The 23,357-nt window shown below is 39.9% G+C and overlaps 1 protein-coding gene across 4 annotated transcripts in view; it reads left to right on the forward strand.

Annotated features, from left to right (window-relative positions):
- LG09H8orf34 (linkage group 09 C8orf34 homolog) overlaps positions 1-8,918 on the forward strand; it is a 111,785-nt gene extending 102,867 nt beyond the window's left edge. For all 4 annotated transcript variants that reach the window (XR_007245511.1, XR_007245512.1, XM_048508279.1 and 1 more), the window contains 2 exons: positions 705-798; positions 7,937-8,918. Coding sequence is in view for 2 of the 4 variants with exons in the window: in XM_048508279.1 (XP_048364236.1) it covers positions 705-798; positions 7,937-7,944 (102 nt within the window). In the remaining 2 variants the exon portion in view is untranslated. The remainder of the gene's footprint in view (positions 1-704; positions 799-7,936) is intronic.
- Positions 8,919-23,357: the final 14,439 nt, after the last annotated feature.

A 23,357-nucleotide genomic window follows, 5' to 3' on the forward strand; every position in this document is an offset into this window, starting at 1 on the left:
AGTTAAAATTCAGTCTGTCCTTCTTTGTGTGAAATGCCCTACATGATCTGAAAGCAATTTAAAGGGTGTGGGATATACTTTGATGTGAGAGTTTTACATTTTCTTATGATTTATTCAGGTGCATTTATTTCTTACTCTTGTATATGGACAGTCAATCTGTGTGCCATTTCTGTGGGTGCTGATACTAGCATGTTAAAGGTATCTTAACTAAATAACTAAATGTAGTGAGTAAAAATTTTTTAGATCTGCATATGCATAAAACCAAGCATTTATGTTAAAAAAATAACATGTTTTCTGGATCTGGCTATTCAAAAGTAATTTCAACTGATTTCAGTGTGGCTTTCTCCCAAAGAAGTCTGGGTAATTTCAACCTTACGGATTGCTTATGTTATGCCTTACATTGTTTGGGGTTCAGGTTAACTGTTCTTTTTCTCTTCTAAACTGCTCCCTCCAAGAGGTGAAACAAGGGCTTGCCATGGTGCTTATTTCTAGGCAAGCTCTGAGCCTCTGCACTCACATCTTATTTTATCTCCCTGGAAGGGAAATGACATGTAACAATTTGGAAAGGGAGAAGACAGCGAAAATAATTCCTGATAAGTCAAGGGCATATTTTAAAGTTATTTGGAAAGTCTTTAATTGCATAATTGGTTTATTTAATTGATCCCTCATTTTACTCTCGATTACATATCATCTGTTTTTGACAGGATGAATTCTTACACCAGCTACAGCTTGCTCACCAGCCATGGATTTTGCCAAGTGATACTGAAAGTGAAGGAGTCGCAACAGATCAGGATAAATGTGAGCTATTACTGCTTCTTTGTAAGAAACTGGTGTTGGGATCAGAGAATAGATTCTCTTTTTTTACAAGGGTAGGAGAGGGCCAATAAAGGTGCCTCCCCTAATAGTGGTTTAAGAGGTCAGAGATGCCAGGAAGCATTTCCTTGGACTGGGTGGGCAGTGAAGGAACACTGCTTGTTTTTACCCTGATTCCCATGAATTTTAAGATTAATTTCCAGTTCTAAGGGAGAACTTTCCAACAGTTTCCAGTTCTAAGGGAGAGCTTTCCAACAGTAAACACAAAGCACAATCCTGTGGATGGCATGCCCAATACCTGACTGGCTGGTCTTGGATCAGGATTTGGCATCTCATTTGCTGCTATTTTCCACTTATTATTGGGCCTGTGATCCTCAATGGAATTCTGTTGCTCATGACCAACTTCTCTATTCAAAAAAGAAGAGACATACCTCCTTAGGCTTTAAAACCTAGATGGGTAATTCAATTCGAATACCTTTAATGGCATATAAATAGTTCAACATCACAATGTAACAACATCCATTAGTTACAACTTCAGATGAGTTAAAATAACACCATTAAAAACTCGTAGCAGTGGCTATTTAAAAGATAGATAACCTTCTGGTTATCCGTAATACCTTCACTTCCATGCAGGTAGGGGGTTATGAACTTCTTCCTATCTATCTCATAAAAGGGACAATTCAACATCATATGAGATACTGTTTCAACAGAGCCCATGCCACAGGGGCATTTCCTGTCTTTATGTGGAATTCCAAGGCGGCGACCAAGGCTAAGGGAATAAGGCAGGGTATTACACCTGGCTAGGGTGATTGCTCTACGCCACCAGGCCTCAAGCAGGAGATAAAGGTACCAGGCTACAGTTAACCTGTCCAAACGTATTCCCAGGGAGATCGGGAACAGGCTTTATTAGCTTCCTCTAGCACAGTGGTGGCACTCGGAGCCCTCTCTGTGGGCACACACACACAGAGTTCGTCATGTGGGTGGCAGAAAATCACACACACACACACACATCTAGGCTGGCCTGGGCCTCTGTGCACACACTGCAGTGAGCAGGGAGGACTCAGCTGGCGGGCCTGGTGCCTGTGCTCTGGGTGGCTGCTGCCCGAGGGGGGGGCACAGAGGAGGCAGAGATGCTAGAGAGGCACAGAGCGGTGCGCGTGGGACTTGCTGGAGACTAGAGCAGGCTGGTCCCTGCTCAAGCGGGTGGGGCGGAGGAAGAGGGAACCAACCATTTTTTTCTAAACTAAAACCTCAGCATTCAGGTTAAATTGCCGGGTTGGCACTTTGCGATAAATAAGTGGGGTTTGGGTTGCAATTTAAGCACTCGGTCTCAAAAAGGTTCACCATCACTGCTCTAGCATCTGTTGGAACACTCTATCAAAAAGTCTCTTCTTGACAATCCCATAGACCTCCTGCCCTGTTAACATTAGCAGGTCCTCCAAGGAGATACCAAATTCATTAAGTTTGGCTTCGATTTTAACTGGTGGGTAATTGAATTATTGAACCATATGATTAACAGTTATTCTGTTGATATCATTGTTCAACAGTGCCCTGAGATAGCTCCTAGGAAGGCATAGGCTGAGCTCATCTGTAAGCCCCTGATGCTGAAAGCCCCTGAGGGCCCACTGATCAGCTGTGGGGCAGTTTTTTAAAGGAGAGCCACTTAACCATATTTCTTTCTCTCTTCTGCCCCACAGCAGTTTCCAGTTATCAGGAATCTCTAAAGCCCTTTCTGCATGGAGACGACGCCGGGACCGTCCGCATGGACGGTCCCAGAAAGAACTGGGAAGACAGCGCCGCTGGGTGCCGTCGCCCGGTCAACTTACCTGCTCTCCGGCCCTCCGGCGCGTCACCGGGGCCTGGGGACACGCCTCCCCTGCCCTGCGCGCCTGCTTCCGCATCGCAGAGCAGGGGGCGTGTCCCCAGGCCCCGGCGACGCGCCGGAGGGCCGGAGAGCAGGTAAGTGAAGGGAGGGAGTGGGGGGGAAGCGCCTGGAAGCTGCTGCCATTCGCACGGCAGCGGCTTCCAGCCGGTGTATCCAGAAAAGTGCGCTTCCCAGCGCACTCTGGAAACGCCGGCTTGGCGCCGGTCAAGCGGCGCGAGGGCAGCGCGGCTACGAAGCAGCTGCGCCCCCTGTGCGAATGGTGGCCTGGGGACGGCGTTTTTGCCGTCCCCAGGCCACCATATTCCGCCCGTGCGGAAAGGGCCTAAGTAAAGGCAGTTATATGGGTGAGTTATATGGGTGAGCAACATGCCTCAGTTGCTGCTAATTTCCCTTTGAGGGACTTGATACTTCTCACTTGAGTCCTCAAAGAGCTGTAACTATCAGGGGCTTTGAGTCACATGACATGCCTGCATGGGCTGTGTGTTGTACAGTGTGTACCCCTGTTATAAACAGCTCTTGTTACAGCAGAAACATATTTTACAATGCTATCAAGCTTGCTGATATGAATAACTATTAAAAAGAGGTGAAGCACTTATAAAAACTAAGACAAGTAGCGTATCCTAATTTATTTCCATGTGTTAAGGCTATAACAAATTATATATGGCTATACAGCAAATATAAATAATCTTGAATTGTTCTGAGAGTTTGGAGTTTTCTTTTCAGTACTTTGTAATCTGGCAGGTTGAAAATATGTGTCATTTCCTAACCTATGATATACTTTATCGGTACAGAAAAACAGACTGTTTAATCAGGTGTTCAGAGCACCTCATATGTTGAATTGAAATCATTTAAATAAGACCTATTAAAGTAAGAAATGTTAGGCTTTAGGGGAAACTATAACTAGCCAGGGTATGCTATTTAATTATAAAACCCAAATCAAGATTCTTTTTAACTTTAAAAAAATATTGCATTATTATGTGGTGGTGTTTAAGCAGCTAAACCACTGTTAAAACTTTAAACATCACATGTACATTTGTAAATTATTTCTTAGAACTGTTCTAAACTTCAGAGAGCCAGTTCAGTTCTAGAGTTGCTTCAGAAAAACTATGTATAGTAGGATGGATCCTATGCTTTTTTTCAACCACCACAAGAAGCCTTCCACTAGAGGCTCTACTGGTATAAGCAACAGGAGGAGCAATTCCTCCTCCTCCTCCTCATTGCAACCGTTGGCTTTGCTGGGGTTTTTCCAAGCAACCCCTGGAATGACTCAAAACATGGAAGACATTTATTAGTATTCATTATTATTCAAATTTCTTTATTATTCTGACTTTAGAATTTATATAGGTCAGAGGAAGAGAAACACAGTGGAAGGGGACTGGAGACAGTAGCTGATATGCACGCATTCCTCTACCTCAAAACCTTCTGTGTGAGACCAGTGACTAGGTGGGCAAGTGGTGCTGGTCAATAAATGCCTCCCTTTCAGCTTGGATATGCTTTCATACCTGTTAAAGTGTCATATCTTGATGCAGCCACGCATTACATTTTCTATGGGGAAATGATGTGAGGCATTTTACATGCATCAGAAAGTGTGGCCAAAGCACCAGGAAAGCTGGGGGATTGGGGAAAGATTCTTGGCCTGTACTGTACATGTCTGGTGCTGGCACAAGCCTGTGCCTCTGGTCACACATTAAACCGAATGGATATAAAAGGAGGTAAAGCACTTTAAAAAATGAGATAATAACGAAAATAATAAAAATGAAGCTTTAAACATTAACTAATGAACAAAAATGCTTGCTGCAAACATTCATTAACCAGAGTAACCTAAGTGAATTCAGCCCATTGAGTTGTAATTACAAAATCTGCTTCTTGTACTGGATACCAAAGCTGTTTACTTTAGCTTGAACCTGTGACATAAAAGGCAGAGAAGGGTAAAAACGCCATAATTACTAATAATGGTTACCTTCTTGCAAAGGTTGGAAGGCTGCAACAAACTCACATCTTGTTTTAAAACCTATATATCAATTTTCAGACTTGCTTCTTTTTACTGTTGAAAGTAGTCTGTTCTTTGTACGGTTGTAACCATAGGAGGAGGACAGAAATGGTTTGATCTAAGTAATATTGTACAGTATGTGACATCTGAGAATGGTAAATTGGTTAAAGAAATAAGTCTTTAAAAAATAATTATATAGGGTAATAGCAGCCATCTGGTTTAGGAATGCAGTTGCTGAAGCCAAGCACACAAGTGAAGGGCAACTCCTGGAAAATGAAGGCAGCCAACACCCAGGTGTTGAAAAGTCTATAAAGTGGAGAGCAGGTAAAAGACCTGGCATAGTTTCTGATGCTCATTCTCAGTGCACACTACAGGTAGAGGACCCGCCATCTAAAGACCAATCCAATTTAATTTTTTCATTCTAAAGAAAATTAATAAATGACTTGCAAACATGCACAGACATATGTGTGTGTGAGAGAGACTTAGCAATGAGAATGAAATTTCATAATTTATGAATGTGAGCAAAAGAGAAGAATTAATCTCTGCAGTAGCAACAGGTGTTCTTTGACTCAGCTTTAAATAAATTATGTGCAACTAATGGTCCTCCTCCTATGGTGCAACTAATGGTTACTAAATTCTTTGACTTCTTCAAGATAATGGCAGCACAGGTGTAAATCTAACTGTGAACGGGGAGAAAAACTCTTCTAGCAATACAGTTGGTTAGGAAAGAGGATGCAATGTTCCCTTTAGATACAGTGTATAGTACCTATTGAGTTTAGGTGAATACTCTCATTTACTTTAAAAGTACTGAGCAAATTTTGTACTTGGCAGTAAACTCTTTGGTACCAAGTCCAGAGACAGTGAAGTGAAAAATGAAGTGAAGAGTATGTTCAGTGTGTGGCATGGAGCTGAAAATGTAGACTTGGAATTTTTAAAAGTTCAAATGTGTTAAAATCGTATAAGGAATCTCAAAAGCATAGTTCTTGAATGTGCTGCAGAGAAGTTTGAAACATCATTCAAATATTGAATGGAAACATTCAAAAGTGCTATGCAAAATTAGCCCCAGATCTTTAAAATCCTTTGTTCAAAGGAATGTGGGGATTCTTGATTTGTATCTGCTAATTCTGTTGAGTGGAATTTCAGCCAGAATGGCTCAACCAGCTGTGCAGTAGTTCTTTGAGTCTGGGAAAACTGAGACTTAGTGCTATCTTTTTAGAATGAAATTCAGGGATTCAAATAAACCTGCCCAATATTATTGTTTGTATCTTGAAGTCTTTATTATCTTATTCATTAAGAGGCTTCTGTTTCTCCTATTAGTAGACATATAGCTACAGACTTCAAATGCCTTTGACATTTGCATATAATTAGAAGTGGGCTGACTTGTCATGTCACCTTAAAAGGCCTCTGTTACATTCAAGCAAACATTCACATTTGATTTTCTAGAGAAATCTTCCATTTCCTGTGTTCAGTGGATTTTTATTTCATTTGTAACATTCATTTTTAAATTTAGCAGAGCTAATAATCGCCCGCCAGTTGTGGTCTGCTCTTGATAATACAGCGCGGTTGGGCCTCGCCGGTGCATCCGTGCACGCTGGCCCCTGACGATGCCCACCCATTCTGAGGCAGGCAGACAGCCATTGGTGGGGCCACCTCCACTCCCCGCAATGGCGGCTGCATCTTAGGCACAGCCACTCTTTTAAATTTAGCAGAAAAGGAAGGTTCAGAGATAATCTCAGCTTTATGTTTCATTTTTTGAAAAATTCACTCTCATCATAAATACAGTTGTGTCTTTATTAGTTTGGTTACAAACTGTACTGTTCAGTGAAAGCAGGATGGACAGTGATAGTATGAACGCTGGAAATGAGTGATATCCATTTTTTTTCCATTAGCTAGCGTCTTGTGGCACCTGTTCTTCCCTGAGTTAATGTTATAGACTAGGAACAGGAAGGATCAAACCTCTGCTCTAAATAGACAGATTTATTGTTGCGGTCAATTGACACATAAAACATACATACAGCAGAAAACAATATTTTATCAATAAAGAACAAAAGAACAAAATGTTACATAGACTTGGGAGCAGAATATTACAACAGGGGAACAGTTGCTTGAGATCTCTGGTTTTTAATTCTGAAAACCTCTGCCAAAAATTTTGCAACCTCCAATGTGATCCTAATTTTTTTTTGTCTCCTAACAAAAAAATTATGTGGGATTGTTCCAGGAATGCTTATTCCTGTGACAAAAGAGAAAAAAAATGCTCTGTTGATGCACACGATGATAAAATGTAGATAAGAAGAATAAGAAGAATATGTGGTAAAGTTTTGATATCCTGAGAGTTACAAAGGCATAGTCTAAGACAGGGGTAGGGAACCTTTAACACTCAAAGAGTCATTTGGACCCGTTTTCCATGGGAAAAGAAAACACTTGGAGCCACAAATAATTTTTGACATTTAAAATAAAGATAACACTGTATATATTGGGGGTTTTTTAACCTTTTACTCTGCTCATTCTGAGAAGCACATGGATGTGTCCGCCCTGCTGCCTCTCGAGCCGCAGGTTCCCTACCCCGGTCTAAGAGGATAAGGAACAACTGTGAGCCTACCGTGAAGGTTAAACTTCTGTTCTGCTATGGAGTTCCTTGGGTGACATTGGGCCAGCCTTTCTCAGCTTTACAGTGGAAGTACGGAGAGCTGTGTACACCAGCTAGATTCTCTCTTTTTCGGGGGAAGGATTTGGGATTAAAAATGCAATAGTTAGATCGTTAAAAATTTGAAACTGCTCACATTTTACATATATGGATAAAAGCCAAACATCCTTTTATCCTTTCTGTGTGAGATCCAACCATCTGACTCGGCTTACTCTAGTTGCAAATGCACATAAGGATTGCTTATTCCTGTGGCACAGAGATTTGACCCACACTGCTTCTGCAGCTGTCTAACAGCCTGCCTCTGAAGTTCTTGCTTCACCACAAAACAACATTTTTAACTTTCTCTGTAGTGAATAAGCAGAAATCAATGCAGTAAAGACTTGGGGAAGTAAGAGCTCCCCCCCCCCCCACATAATAGGGTTTCAGTGATAACATAACATAACAAAGTTAATCATTTCACTTCAGCTATTTTATATAGCCCTTGTTTTTACTACCCGTACTAAAATCAATAAAATGAACTACCCCCATAAAGGAAACGTACTCTTTTCATGTTTCTTTAAAGTGACATTATCTTTTAACTCTTCTTTTTATATATATTTCCCAGGTTTGTGAATTAAATTGATGGAAGATACCAAGTATGGATTTCCACAAATATATAACCTGCAAGTGGAGTGCTTTTCATTCATTATGTATAACAAAGGCTTATTTTTATAAATTCATTATTGGTATGTGTGGATGCTGAACTACTTAAATGCACTGAACCTTACATCTTACTATGGTACAGTGGCCTTAGGTGGGGGTAGTGATCTGTCACTTTTTAATACATAGTATTATAATGTAATATAATGTATTTTGTTTAACTTATACTCCTGTTATTTTGGATTGATATTTGATATGTTAAATTTTGCTTGGTAAAAAGAAAGTTTCCTCAAAGATTTTATGCATTTTAACCGGACTGAGGTTTTTTACTCGTTATATTTTTCTAGACATGCCTCAATTTTGGATTAATAAATGTTAACATGTTTAGCCACGTCTGCCAGTATATATGTATAACAACCAGAGAATACAAAGTTGGCTGCTTTTTTGTAAGTGTTGTAAAATTGGCTGAGACATATAGAAAGAAAAGAGTGATGTGTGGCCACACAAGTATAATTAATAGTAATCAGCATATTACTAAGTTCTAATTAAATCTTACCAAATAGACTGCCAAATGAAATGTGGAATGCAGCATGCATAAACAAAATGTACTAATTTCCTATACTATAATTTACCCATATCCTAAATGGCTTTTTAAGCTGTTGATGATTTAGTATGTGTATTGATATGTGTTTGAAACAAGTTGACTGCTCTGTTCTGTGAGTGTGGAATTTATGCAGAGATATCCCATGAAGAAACTGCTGGAATTGACTGAATTTGCAGGATTCATTTACCTATTTATTCTGTTAAGCATGGGTTTGGTTTTGTGCCTTTTTTCTCTTTGATTTCAATTTTTCAGCCACAACTGCATAATAAAATTGCCTGCTACAATTATGATAAATATACATTGCCAATTACTGAAGAAATAAAAACTAATTTCCTATCATAAATAGGAAGTGTGGCCTTGTTTTCATTTGCTAAGTTGATAATTGGTGTGAGAGAGCAAGAATATGCTAATGAGTATTTCTTTTGCTGCCCAGATGAACATAAGAAGGTCTCTTCAGATTAGTAAGGTGATACATACTTCTCTTAGTGCTATATTATTTATTTAGGATATTTCTATGCTACCTCTTCACAATCGTCCTCAAGGTGGCTTATGGTTCAACACCATTTGTGCAATTTTCCATTCATGGAGAGGGAGTTTGGCTGCTATAAAGAAATAGTTATACTTTTGTCCATTGCTTTACAAACAAGGAAGAAAGTGCTACAAAAGAATCACTACCTTAAATGAACTATAAAACAAGGGGGGGGGGGTGTTGAGAATTCCCCCCCCCCCATTTCTTATGTTCACTCTCTTCTTTTTTTAAAAAATCCCAACTTCACATTTACACTGATGGGATCTGTCTGGCAGCGACAGACCAAGAAAGGGTGGTAGTGGATAGCTGAATAAAGATTTCAACCCAATGTGTGGCTACTGTGAAAAAGGCAAATTCAATCAAAATGATCAGGTACCCTATGAGGAACCCTTAAAACACTTAGGGATGTTTAGCTTAGAAAGAAGGTGGTTAAAGGGAGACATGATAAAGGTCTATAAAATTATGCATGGTTTGAAGAGAATAGACAGGGAGAACCTTTTCTGCCTCAAGATCCTAGAACATGGGGTCATCTGCTGAAGCTGGAGGGTAAGAGATTCAAACAAAGGAATTATTTCTTCACCTGCCTCTTCACACTATGCACAGGATGTGGTAGTGGCTGCCAACTTGGAAGTCTTTAAGAGGGGAGTGGACAAGTTAATGCAGAATACAGCTGCTAGTCAAAATGAATACATACTTGCTATTTTCAGTATCAGAGGAAAATGCCCATTGGTGATGTGGAACCCGGGCAATAATATCACTGTAGTTATCTTGTTCCTAGAGGCACCTGAGTGGCCACTATGTGAACAAACTGCTGGACTTGGTGGATCTTGGTCAGATCCAGCATGTCTTTTTAATGTTTTTATAGGTTGAGATGAATGTTCCCATGTTTGAACAGTACAGCAGAGAAATGCCTCAACATGTAAACAAGTTCATACAAAACATTTTTAAAATCGGGGGAGGTGGTTGTTTGTTGTCTTGCACTTAGAGATCACTCTTAGCGAGCCAGCATGGTGTAGTGGTTAAGTACAGGTGGACTCTAATCTTAAGAGCTGGGTTTGATTCCCCACTCCTCCACATCAGCGGCATATTCTTGTCTGGTGAACCAGAGGTGTTTCTGCACTCCTACATTCCATCTGGGTGATCTCAGGCTAGTCACAGTTCTTCAGAACTCTCAGCCCCACCTTTGTCACAAGGTGTCTGTTGTGGGGAGAGGAAGGGAAAGGGGTTTGCAAGCCATTTAAATCTCCTTACAGGAGAGAAGGGGGGGGGATAAATCCAAACTGTTCTTGATATTGTTTATTATTTGTTTGAGAGTAGAATACACAGAAATGTAGGGGTTTTTTCTGTAAAGAATCTTGAAATCCCAAGGAATAATCTTTTTAAAAGTATTCCAGTCAGGATTATGGTATTTCAGAATTCCAGTATTCCAGACAGGATTACCAAAATGTAGAAATCAAAAAAAAGAGAAATTGGGTGAGAATGATACAAACAAAGATCTCGTGTTATTAGTGGTGTATCACAGTTCCCTTAAGTGAACCCTGGTAAGATGGAACTTGAGAGATGTATAATAGAAATAAAGGCCACCTGGAAGCCTGGCTAGGATGGCAAGATGACTGAGACCAAGACCACAGGTTTCTAGCCTAGGCCTTAACATGATGGAGTCAAACATGTTCTTCCTTTTATTACATGAGATTCCTCCCCGGAAAAAAAAAGGAAAAGGAAAAACTTTACATTGGTTAAATCCCCACTACCGTCTTATCCAGGTTTCAGAACACAAACTAACCAGGTTTGAGGTCGTTTGTGTTCTGAAACCTGGATAAGACGGTAGTGGGGATTCGACCATTGGTTAGTAACAACAGAATAATCAGTAACATTGTTTGGGCTCACTTAGGGCCAAAGTCATATGATGCTGAAATTTAATTCTCCCTTTACGCCATTTTCCCAATTGAAAGATGGCCCTTAGATTGCTTTAACCATGGTACTAATGATGATAGGTGGTAGGTGCTCATATTTTGTATATGTCTCAGCCCAATGGGGCCTTATTCCAATCAGTGGCATTTTGTAGAATAAAGAGTTACATTCACCTATTTTTTCCATTGATGCAGTGTTCCCTACAGCTCTTTTAAAAGATCAAATAACATGATTGGAGTTGCAGCAATAGAACCTTGGCACTTTTTAAAGGGGTGGGGAAAGGATCAAGTCAAATACAACTTTCAATGAACCCATAGGGTTTTCAGGGCAAGACACTTTCAGCGGTGGTTTGTTATTGCATGGCAACTCTAGTATTCCTTAATGGTCTCCCAACCAAATTCTAACCAGGGGCAACCCTTCTTAGCTTCTAAGATCTGATGAAATTGGGCTAGCCTAGGCTATCTAGGTCATTAGTTTTTATAAAATAAAAGAAGTGTGGAGATTGCAAAATGTATGGGGTTGTAGTGTGTCTCAATTATGGGTAAATCTGCTACAATCTCCTAAATACCAATGTAAAAACCTGTAGGAGAGGAGTTTGCTTGCCTTTTCTTTTTAGAATTCAAGGTAGGAGGAGGAGATTGGGACTGGGAGGCAGCACACTGAATTATCCTTCTGTTTCTGTGTGTATTCATTCCTTTCCCTTCCCCTGCTGTTTCTTTGAAACTAAGTTTTTCTCTAAATGCTTGAAAAGGGACCAGATTTCCTCCACTCCCAGTCAACCTCCCTTTTTCTCTTGAGTAGCCCCTCATTTTGACTAAAGAAGAAAATTCTCAGCAAATCATCATCCTTGCTTACAGGTATGTAGGCATATTTGTTTGTTGTCCTCTACTAGGGTATTTCCCTAGTGGCAGAGGTAGCATAGTGTAATGCCCTATTTTATTGTTATGGCAAAGCTTTTAGTTTCTTTTTGGTAAGGGTTTAGAACTCCTGTTTTGGCTTAAAGCATGCCTACATACAAGAAACCCCATTTTCTAATATTGAGATTGTTCAAGAAATCTGTCTGTCTTATGAATTGTATTGACGGGCTTTTTGTCACATGGCTATAATATGGTCGCCAAATGCTTATAACTAAAAATAATATTTATGCAAATCCTTTATTGCATAGCCCTACAGTAATGTGCATTAGAAAGGCATTAGTTCTCGTGACTGAATTAAGAGTGAACACAGGCATTAGTTCTCATGACTGAATGAGAGAGTGAACACAGAGATTTTTGATTCTAAGGTCATAATTCTAATCTTGCATCTCTGTTGTTTGATTACTTCTGGTGTTTCTAAGACATAAAAATGGTATGGAATAAAGGTTTTTGGATTTTTCCAGGGAATACAGCCTATTAGCACTACACATGAGGAAAACAGAACAAAATATTCCCTCCAACATTTTTGCACATTTTTTCCTAAAGGCAATGAGATATATAAAATGCAATACTTCATTGGATAGAAATCCACAAGTAGCTGATTCAGGAGACAACATAGAAAGGCCTTTAGGAGAAAGGAAAGGCCTTTAACATTGGAGGAGGCTTATTAAATTTCAATGACTGCTTTTTCAGAAAACTAGAATGAAAGTGTACACAGTTCTCATAGTGTGATATTCCTATAAATAGTGTATTGAATTTAGACACCTTTTGTTTCATAAATCAATGTCTGAAATGACAAATTCTAGAAACTAACTTTTAAAAAATGAAAACCAAGGATTTTAAGGGTTCTCAGAATAGGCAACAACTGAACAAAAATACTTCTTGAGAATATAGCAAGTAGGTCATTTATTTCCATCCTGTCAGGGCACAGAAGAAAGGAAGACATACCTTGAATAGCCGTCAGTAATATGTTCCTGCAGTTTCTAGCTCTCTCATTTATAAAAATGTGCAACAATTACATATTAAGCAGGGACGATGAAAAAGCTAAATACCTTAGCAAGACTATTCAATCATCATAACCATATCTAAGGAGTGGACGAGGAATTCATGAGTAAATCTCAAAATGCTTCCAAAGAATGTTCCTAAGGGCTTGATGCATACATATGCCAGATCTCTCCCCAAATGCCTGCAGTCATCATTCTCTTCCTGTCAATGTGTGTAATCTAACACCTAAGTGCAAGTAAGTTTAATTTTAACAGGTAGAGGCCCTTTGTTTAAATTCCAGAGCCATTCCTTACCCATATTCCCTTTAGTGATGCCTCTTTGTTATGTCCAGAACATATTATTTGGCTATGGTTCTGCAGCTGGGCAAACAGCAGATCTAATTTAAACTTCCCTTGGCCCAATCCCTTATTTTGTTGTTAAGAACAGCTGAAGGAACTGCCTGAAGCATCTGGATATCTAAGTACTTTGGGAAATAAATGACCACATATATTTCTCAGTCTTAGTCACAATTTAACATTTGGGAAAGATGTGTATATGTGTGGGTTAACAGCAGACCACATGAAAATAAAAATCCATGACTATTTTCTATATTTTATGAGGCTCAAAACAGAAAAACTGAATTGTCTTCTGTGCATGTGAAGTTAAATCTAACATAAACCTTAATATAATAATGGAATGTAACATCTTCCCAGTATTCAGAGAAAAAAAGAACAATTGTTACTATTTGTTTCAAAAAGCATGTGCATGTTTTGGATAAATTCACACAATTCTTTTACAAATATGCGTCAAACTGTCTTTGCTTCTTTTTTGTCAATGGAAGAATGTGGGGGTTCAGGAGGTACACCTTTGTGTTTGCAATGCAAACTGACACCCTGCACATCCATCAGCAGTATTTTACTACTTCACATCAGGTTTTATTTAATTTAGTTTGGAGCTTATGTCCTATTGCAAGGCTTTCAGTGTAGCTTGTGAATAAATTGGTGCCCTGGACATGCATTTCATCTGTTCACCTGAATTTTCAGTTGTGTATGGCTGCTGACTGGGCCACAGTGCCTAGTGTGATCCCATGACATCAGTTGTAATGGTACCAATAATCGTTTACAGTGGGTGTAAAAAACAGCTTGAATGGCAATTTTCAGTGGCTTGATGGTGCACTGCCACATGGTATTCACATGGTACACATGGGATGCCACATGGTATGCCACATGGTATTCACCTCTCAGATAAAAAGAAATGGGCTAGCTTGTAATCTGCCCTTGCTTCACACCTTTTCTATTATTTATTCACCTATTCCTCATAAACAAGCATTATTATCACGCTCTTAGAACAGCCTAATCTATTTTGTTTCTCCCAACTGGAATGAAGAACTGTGTGCCTCTCAGGAAAATGGGGCTTGCTTGGAGGCTCCCTTCTGTAGGAATAACCACAAACACCCTGTTATAGACAGTGTTCATGAAAATTGGTTTGTTAGACATTGTTAATAGTTATAGAAATACTTAAATGTCTTCTTTGCCAGTTTGCCCCTTTAAAATTACACCCACAGGAGCCGCACTGAAGAAAAGAAAAACTGGGGAAAGGATGATGGGACTGAACATCCTGAACTACATACTGTCTAAATTTCCACTAACATAACAGGGCACAATGTTTGTAAATTCCCCCTTCTGCTGAAGACAGCAGTTGGCCTTTTATACCGTTCTAAGGGTCCCTTGTTCCTGAAGGACAGCATTTGGAGGATCATTTCAGATTATAGCAAGAGGGGAAAGGCTTCCTTTAAAAAATGGAAGGTCTACTCAAATGAGGTGAACAAAAATGTAGCAAAGTTTCTGGTAAAATACTAATAAATCAAATACATTTGAACAGAACATTATAGCAAACCAAACATTTCAGTTGCATATGAAATAGTAAGTGAAGTAGCAAAATGGCTAATAAATCTTTTAAATAAATGGCTAAATAAAATATTTACTGTAATGGCTCTAAAACCACCACTAATGGTGACCCTATCAATTAATGAACTCCAAAGTGGGAACAGCCTTGTTCGGGGTCTTGCAAATTTCAGGCTGTGGCTTCCCTTATAAAGTCAATCCATCTCATGTTGGGGCGTCTTCATTTCCTGCTGCCTTCACCTTCTCCTAGCATTATTGTCTTTTTCAGTGACACTTGTCTTCTCACAATGTGACCAAGGTACAATAGCCTCAGTTTAGTCATTTTAGCTTCTAGGGAGTATTCAGCTAAGTTTGGTCTAGAATTTATTTGTCATTTTGGTGGTCCACAGTCAGAGGTGGGATCCAGCAGGTTCTCACAGGTTCCCGAGAGTAGGTTACTAATTATTTGTGTGTGCCGAGAGGGGGTTACTAATTGGTGATTTTGCCACGTGATTTTTGCCTTAGTTACGCCCCTCCTCTCAGCAGTAGTGCACAGAACTTGAAGCAGTCTAGCAGGAGGTGCACCGGCGTGCGTGGCAGCCTGCGCCTGCGTGCATTCGTTTCCCGCCCAAGGACTGGCATCCTTGCCACAGCCCTGCCCAGGAATGCCCCATCCCCAGAATGCCCAGCCACGCCCCCGTCATGCTCCGCCCAGCCCCATTGGCGCTATGCCACAGTTTGAATCCCACCACCATGGGAACCTGTTACTAAAATGTTTGGATCCCACCACTGTCCACAGTATTTGTAAAACTCTTCTCCAACGCTGCATTTCAAAGGAATAATAAATGTACATGCTGGTTTACAGAGTGCAAGAAAAAATTGCAGTCTAAAACTGGAAACATGGAACATACCAAAAGCAGCAGAGGAAGGCGATGTCAGGGATGAACAAGGGAAGAATATGCATTTGATAAAGTTATAACAGCAGTCACCACAGAATTTCAAACTCAAGTTAGCTCCTAGTGGATAATCTTGTAATATAGCAGCTTTGGGAGCACTGTGGAAATGGGCTTGAGGGAATGACAGAGCAGGATTTAAGGGTTTTGCTCCATCAAAACCATCTAATGCATACTCCTGCTGGAGGTAATGCTAGTGGTACTCCAACATCCGTTCCATAGACTCAGCAGAGCTTGTGCAAGAATCAGTGAAACAGCTGCCTTTGCTGTGGGTTCTTTACTAATCTAAAATATTTGAAAACAGACTACTAGAAGTACACAGAATTTTGTGAACAGATTTAAAAAAGTAATAAGATTTCTATCAAACTTTTTTTGTCAGGGCTTTTTTCCCCCTTTACATTTTTGAATAAAAGACTGAAAACTGAGTTGGTGGCTCAGGCTTGCAGGCAAACAAAACAATCAGCAACCTCTGACCCTTTTGAGCAGCCATACCATAATTTTAGCAATGACAACATAGTATAGCAACCTCTGTTTAATACTCACCATATGACATTTCTCACCCTCTTCATTGTTCACAAACCCCAGCAAATCACACATACAATGGTAAACCTCAGTCCCTGGGGACTCCACTGTAGAACTATATTTTAAAATACTCCCACCCCCAAATTAGCCTCTGGGACTATTTTCTTGAGGAGCAGAATGGAGTAAATGAGGAAGACTTTTTAAAAACATTTTATTGTCTGTGTTCTCTTGCTGAACAGCATCTCCTCCAAAGCCTATTTTAATCTTGCTAGTGAAAATATATGGATGCTCATAAGGGGAAAAAAAGTGGGTGGGGGACACCACTCATATGCTAATTGGCATTGTTTCTACCCTGAACCTGGTGCCACTCAACTTCCAAGGAGATCCCAAATTATAACTGTATAAGAAGGAGTTTGCGAGATAATCTGTGTTTATGGAAAATGGAAAAAGCAAAGCTCTGATTTTGAAATGTTTTCTATCTCCATCTGTATAAACTCTATTTGTCACATACATCTTTGTGCCTACATGCTAACTTGAACCATAGGACAAAAGAAGGTATCTACATGTATCTGACTCTATGGGGCTTTCCCCACTGACAGAGTTGAACTCGTTTCTACCTAGGTTCGCCTCAGTGAATCCCCACTGCTACCGAGCTCAACATTGTTTTGTCTCACTCCCCCCCCCCCACGCAGAACTGCAACATCCTTGTTGCAGTTATGAACTACACTTTTCTGCCGGAACAAGGTCGATACCGCTTCGAAGCTTCGAAGTGGGGAAGCATCGAAACGACACCTCATCCGTTCAACCAATCACGAGCCGCTTTTGGGGCATGCGCAGAACGGGAGAGTTGTGGCGGGCAGAAAGCACATGTAACTGTAAACTGTAAAAACTGTAAAAAAAAAGAACGCTCCCGTTTCCCGCCGTAACACAAGCGCCAATCATGATCGAGGAGCAAAACCGGCACCAAGATGATCCCACCCACTTAGCTTGGTTCCAGGGGGCCAACTCAGTTGCTGTGGGGACAGCCTCCACTGAAGGGAACCGAGTCGACCTTAGCTCCCTTCTGTAGTGGGGAAAGCCCCTATGTGTGTTTGTGTGGGTATAATTTCTTATTGGTGTCTTCCCTTTCTGATAGAAAGTGATAGTCCCCAAAGTCTGGACACTAATTGTAATATCTAGCTAGCTAACTTTGGCTTGTTGCTTTTCATTGATAGGTGGAGTGACACTCAGAACTGCATGTGATTTGAGTAAAAAAAACACTTCTCATTTGTTTATCAAAAACATATTAAACTAATTTTCTTCATAATGGAACCCAAAGCGATGATTCTAAGATTAATGAGGAATCCACAATACATATATACTCCTCAGTTAGTTTGTTCAAGTAAGAAAGGAAAAATTCTGAGTATACAAACTCCACTTTCTCAAAGTAAAAAGCACTAATATGCTTATTGCAGCCAGAGTTGAGTTTTCATTCTTCAATGATATTTTATAGTTAATTAGTGTCTTTATAATAATTAGAAGTGATACTGACATGATGTCCTTGTCTCTTTTGCAAACAGATAATGAAGTCTGACTCCTCTGATTTAAGTTTAATCACTGTAAATAGAACTTGTGAAGTCAGGACATTTTAATAATTGCAAATATTTCTATACAGCTATGCAAAATGGATTTTACTCTTGTCAAGACAGAAGCAAATTCATATATTACCATATGAGTTTGCCAATTAGATTCATACTTTTTAAGCCTCACATTTGAAATCTTATAGTGGTGATAGAGAAGAATTAGGATAAAAGGTCTGTGGTTGTTCCACATTTCTTAAAAAGAATGCTACCCATTCTTAAACAACATATTCATAAGTTGTTCTTGTATAAGTTCTGAATATTTAAGAATATGCAAAATGTTTTAACATCAGGTGAGCCTGAAATAAAGGCCTTCTGTGTGTTGATCTGCTAGTGCTAAAGAATCTAAGTAGATTTTCCTGGTACTAGAGGACATTTCAAGTGTTACAGAAACTACTGAATATTGTGAACATGAGCAGTCATGCTGGATCCAGATAGTTTTATCTAGCAAGCATCATGTTTCATACAAGAACTACATAGAGGATCAAGCACCCTTCTCTTGCTGCTTCACCTTTTACAGATATCCAGACAGTTACTGCCTTGAATGCCCCAAGTATGTTGGTAGTTGGGAGTAGAAGATGGTTGAGCAGAAAGAGGAAAGGAAAGGAAACACAGGAGTGGGGATAATCTCTAAACGTGGGGGTGCTAAAATGAAATCTCTATTACTGGGTGATCTTGCTTTGCTGTCCTGCTGCTGAGAGAGCAATCTACATGAGAGAGACAGAGAGAGAGAAAGCAAAAAGTGACAGAAGAATGATGTCCCAGTTTTCTACTGATGAATGCTAATCATATATCATTCCATAAAACAGCAAAAATATTGATAGTAGTATATAAAATCCCATGACCCAAAAGATGGGATTCCATGAGCTGAAGGGAACATGAGAGTGCTCTAGGTCACTTATTTCAGTAAAAAAAAAAGTGCTGCTACCACCTCCACATTATAGTGCTCCCTGAATTAGAGGGGTCTGTCCCATTTTTTTGGTTGAGGAATTAGCAGGGACAGACCTTGCAATGTGAGAGGATGGCCTATGAGATCTTTCCCACCAATTTACAAAGGGGGTTTACCTGTGGAAAGCCACAGGAAATCAGATTTTGGAGAAGTTTTAACAATTTTATTAAAGAACAAAAATAATAAAAAGTACACACAATTTTTGGCAAACACACACAGAAGTTCAAAAAGCCTAGGATTTGGATAGAGGTGAACAATAGGTTTGGAATAGCAGAGGTCCCTAAGGGGAGGTTTTTATTTGCCTGATACAGAAGAGGAAGGTCCAAGTCTTCACGTTGGATGCAGAGAAAGAGGAAACATCAGGCACACTGTGCAACTGAACCAAAGGCAGTTCAGAAAACACTGGGCAAGGGGCCTTTGTTTGGGCAAGCTAAATACAGGAAAATATGATCCTCTGGCAATGTGAAGAGAGGCAATCTTCCTCACCAAAACAAAGTTCTATTCCCAGGAGAAAATAATACAGTGGATGATGGCTCAAATGAGTCAGATCTGGGAAAAGTCCAGTTTTTGGTTTGATAATTCTGTTTGTTGAAAGAATTTCTGTAACTTCACAGCCTTGTTCATAGATTAGGAAGTTGTCCGGTCCCTTTTCAGTGATGCTGACAAAGCTGGTCCACCCACTAATAGGCAGGAGAAAGGAATGACATCCTTATTTCAGCTAGGTAACTTGGGAATGCATCTCTTTCTGCCAGTGCTACTCTGCAGCCTGGCAATCTAGATCTTCTACTGCCTAGACAACTGGGCAATCTCTTTGGAAGTACTGCCCAGTTTCCTTGGCAACATTGGGATGGCCATTATTTCCATGGTTTGCTCCATGGTGGTACCACAGCTGTATAAAACAGGGACATACCCCTGCATTGCTTAGGCTACTCAACACTTTATTCTCACAAGCACTGGCCAGTGGCCTATATAACACAGAAGAGAGACATTTACTTAGTTTCTCATGCTGAGCTACAGGCCTCCAGAACAGTGCAGGAAACCAAGACACTTGCCTGCATTAGAGACAAAATGGGTCATTGTCGCCATGAACAGCCATGGAAGAGACTTGAAAAACAATGTTTGGCATTTGGAGGAGCGATTTTATGTGTGTCCCCTCCCACCCACAATTTCATAGCACTTTTTTGTGAATGGCACTGTAGCCCAGCTCTAATCAACATACCATAAGTGACAAGTTCAAAGCACATCAATGTGCAGGCCTCCACATTTATTTAAATATGTTGTTTTGTGCAACTGTTGCTAATGAGCAATTATTTGTAAAAGGACATAAATATTTGTGGCCTGTAATTATCAAAGAGTTTTCACTGACAACATTTCAGAGTTGCTATTTGTGTGAGCTTTTGATGACTAGCTCATGCAATTAGAGATGCAAACTGTTTTAGGCATGAGTTCAATCCCATCACAAGCACCAGCTATCTTTGCCTCACTAAAGTTAGGGCATACACAAGGCATAACAGTAGCTTTCAATCAAAGCAGTTAGTTGATAGTTGCATTTCCTTTTCATTTTTGAAAAGTATTCCTAAAGGGTTATTTTTTGGGGGGTGGGGAGGCAATCTCTGTCTGGTGCATTCATACTTGAAAGTGCTGACGTGGGAACTTGTTTGCATTTTAATACCTACAATACCCATAATATATTTCTTTAGTAATTTCTTCAGAACAGCTGTTTTAACTGTAGACTTCTTTGACCTCTTTCTGGAAGTAGGCAGTATCTCGTGTTCATTGTACTGGCCACACTAGGCTTCATCGAGGCAGTGGGTTGGATCCAACCATAATTTCTGCTGGTGAAAAAGAAAGAGAGGAACCTTTGACTACAAAAGAGTTTTGCGTGCCCCCCCCCCCCCCCCCCGGGCAACTGCTGTGATGCTGGAATCCACCCCAAACAACATCACTTTCAATGGTGTTTAAACTTGGGAGTCCAGATTCTCCTTTTAAATCCCCCTTAAAGGGAGAATCTGGGGTCCCCAGTTAAAACAACATTGAAAGTGATGTTGTTTTGGGGTGGATTCTCCCCCACCCTGAAACAGCATCACTTTCAGTGTTTAGACTGGGGACCTTAGATTCTCCCATTAAATCCATTCAATCCATGCCAAAGGGGGTGGATTTAAAAGGAGAATCTGAGGAAATTTGGGGAAATCAGGAGAGTCTCCCATAAAATCCCTGAATTTTTGGTGCTGCTAGCCTAAAAGCTGCTCCCCCTACAGGGGAACTGAAAAAACACTGGAAAAAACTGAAAAAACACACTAAAATACACAAAAAAACACAAACAGGGGCAGAGCTTCGGACATGTAATGGGGGGTTGAACCAGGGGAACCCCCCCCCCCTTACCTACGTCCTTGCCTGGACTGAGGTGGTTGGGATTGCTGTTACTACAGCATCGAAATGGGATTGCTGTTACTACATCATGCCAACTTAACCAACCTCTTTGCTGGGATCTGTGTGTCAGCCTTACAGTGGCTGCTCTAATTTCTGATTGTTAAATTCCTGTCTATCATATTTCACTTTAGAAAGTAATGTAGTACTCTTTTAGTCATTGCTCAAGAACTATTGATCAGAGGAGTTGTGGAAAAGAAAGGTGAAAGGGAAATATGTTTCATTGAGACTAAAGCCCAATTCATATGGGTGGCAAAATGGCTTGTGGAAGTGAGGGAAGCTCATGCCAGTGCATTTTCCCACCCCGCTGACATAAGGGGCACCTATGCTGGTGGAGAGAATAAAGACACTAGCGGGTGGGTGCTGCACAGGTTTTTGGAAGTGCCTGCTGCTGGGGAATACATCGATGTCCAAGAGCAGGCCAGCACAGTGGGTGGTGGGCCAGGGGGTTCCAGCAGTGGAGGTAACTGGTCAGCTTTCACCGGGATTTCAACCTGAGAATACCTCCCTCCATGGCCACAGACTTATGCCACCAGAAAGTGTGGCATAAGTCTTTTTCTGCAAGGAACTTTTTGAGCAGCAGGAGGATTTTTCCATTTCCCTTATTTTTGCACCATCTCTTTGGCAATAGCGTGGTACTACCTTTCCCCAGTCACTGAGGACCTCCCCCCAACTGGATTCAGCTGAAAGTTCTGTGTAAATATGCCTACAATCAGTATGTGTAAAATGTGGTGTTTTTTTCTTCTGCTGCTGCTGTTAGTATTTTATCTTTAGTCACCAGAACTGCAACAAGCTCCTATGTTACTTTCAAAGCAAAAGCAGACACATTGAATTTATATTTCAAAAACCACAATAGTTGGAATATTTTTTGTTGTACAGTACATGAAAGCATTTAAGGGCTGTGATCATCATCTTTAGTCCAATCTACTTTTTTTTTCTTGCCTCATAACGGTGAATTAAAACCAGGCTTTCTGGCTGTAACTGTTTAGAGATCTGAAGTTCATCAGTGATACAGCACTGGGATGACTGATTTGAACTGTTGAAGATTTATGGCCCTGAGTGTTCACACATGCAAAGTCACACCACCTTAACTTGGAAGAGACACAGTACCCACTTTTGCACACACAGCCTGCCCACTAAAATTTCACTTTAAGAAAATAAGAAGCTACTTGCTTACCTAAGGGATGTTTTATGAATCAAAGATGTAACAATTATGATCAAAGCATATTTTATAAATTGGAATTAATTACATTTTTAGTGCTGGCCCATGAACAATAAACTTGTTATTGTAGGGAGCCACATTACAGATTAGTGAAAGTTCAGAACTTAATTTATTTCCCGTACATATTTTTGCAGGGTAGTAAATGATTTCTTACAGACTTTCTGCCTCTGCATGAGTTTTCCTTTCTGGCACAAGTTTACTTAAAATACAGAACAGACAGTAGCTGCATTTCAGAAATTATCCTAGTTATTCTACTCCTACTTTTATTGTGTGTAAAGTGACACAAGGAAAGAAAACTTGGCAAGAATGTTATGTAATTAAGCTGTGATATTCTTAAAGTTAGCAATAAGTTTGAAGAGGAACTTGTTGGCACCTGGTACCTGAAAAAAAACCGTTCCTATTAGTTCTCAAACAGGCTTTGCTTGAAGTACACAAAACCTGTAATCAAAAATTTCAAAGGAAATGCTGTTCATCTTTTCCAATTGCTAACATACAGCTTGCTGCATCTGCAAAATTAGCCTTTTGAAATATGATAAATGTATCTAGGGAAGGGGCACCAAAAATAAGTAGTAGTCACCAAAGAAAACCTCTATGCAATATGCAGGTGAACTATTAGTTTAGAAAAAATTAGAAAAATTCAATAGCAGAGAAATGCTAGTTGAGCAATTATTAGCTTTACTGGCAATACTGATGCCAGAAATAAAGTAGTAAAAAGAATATATAACTGATTTAAGCATCTTCACAAAAATTGTCACAAAACACCCCCTTTTTTTTCTTCTATATTTTTCAAAATATTTCCTGAACAAATCTTGTAGATATTCTTCTTATAAGCAGGGAATTGGACTAGATAATTTAAAGATTCCGAAGAC

This window comes from Sphaerodactylus townsendi, linkage group LG09 (genome assembly GCF_021028975.2).
Source record: "Sphaerodactylus townsendi isolate TG3544 linkage group LG09, MPM_Stown_v2.3, whole genome shotgun sequence".
NCBI classification, from domain to species: Eukaryota; Metazoa; Chordata; class Lepidosauria; order Squamata; family Sphaerodactylidae; genus Sphaerodactylus; species Sphaerodactylus townsendi.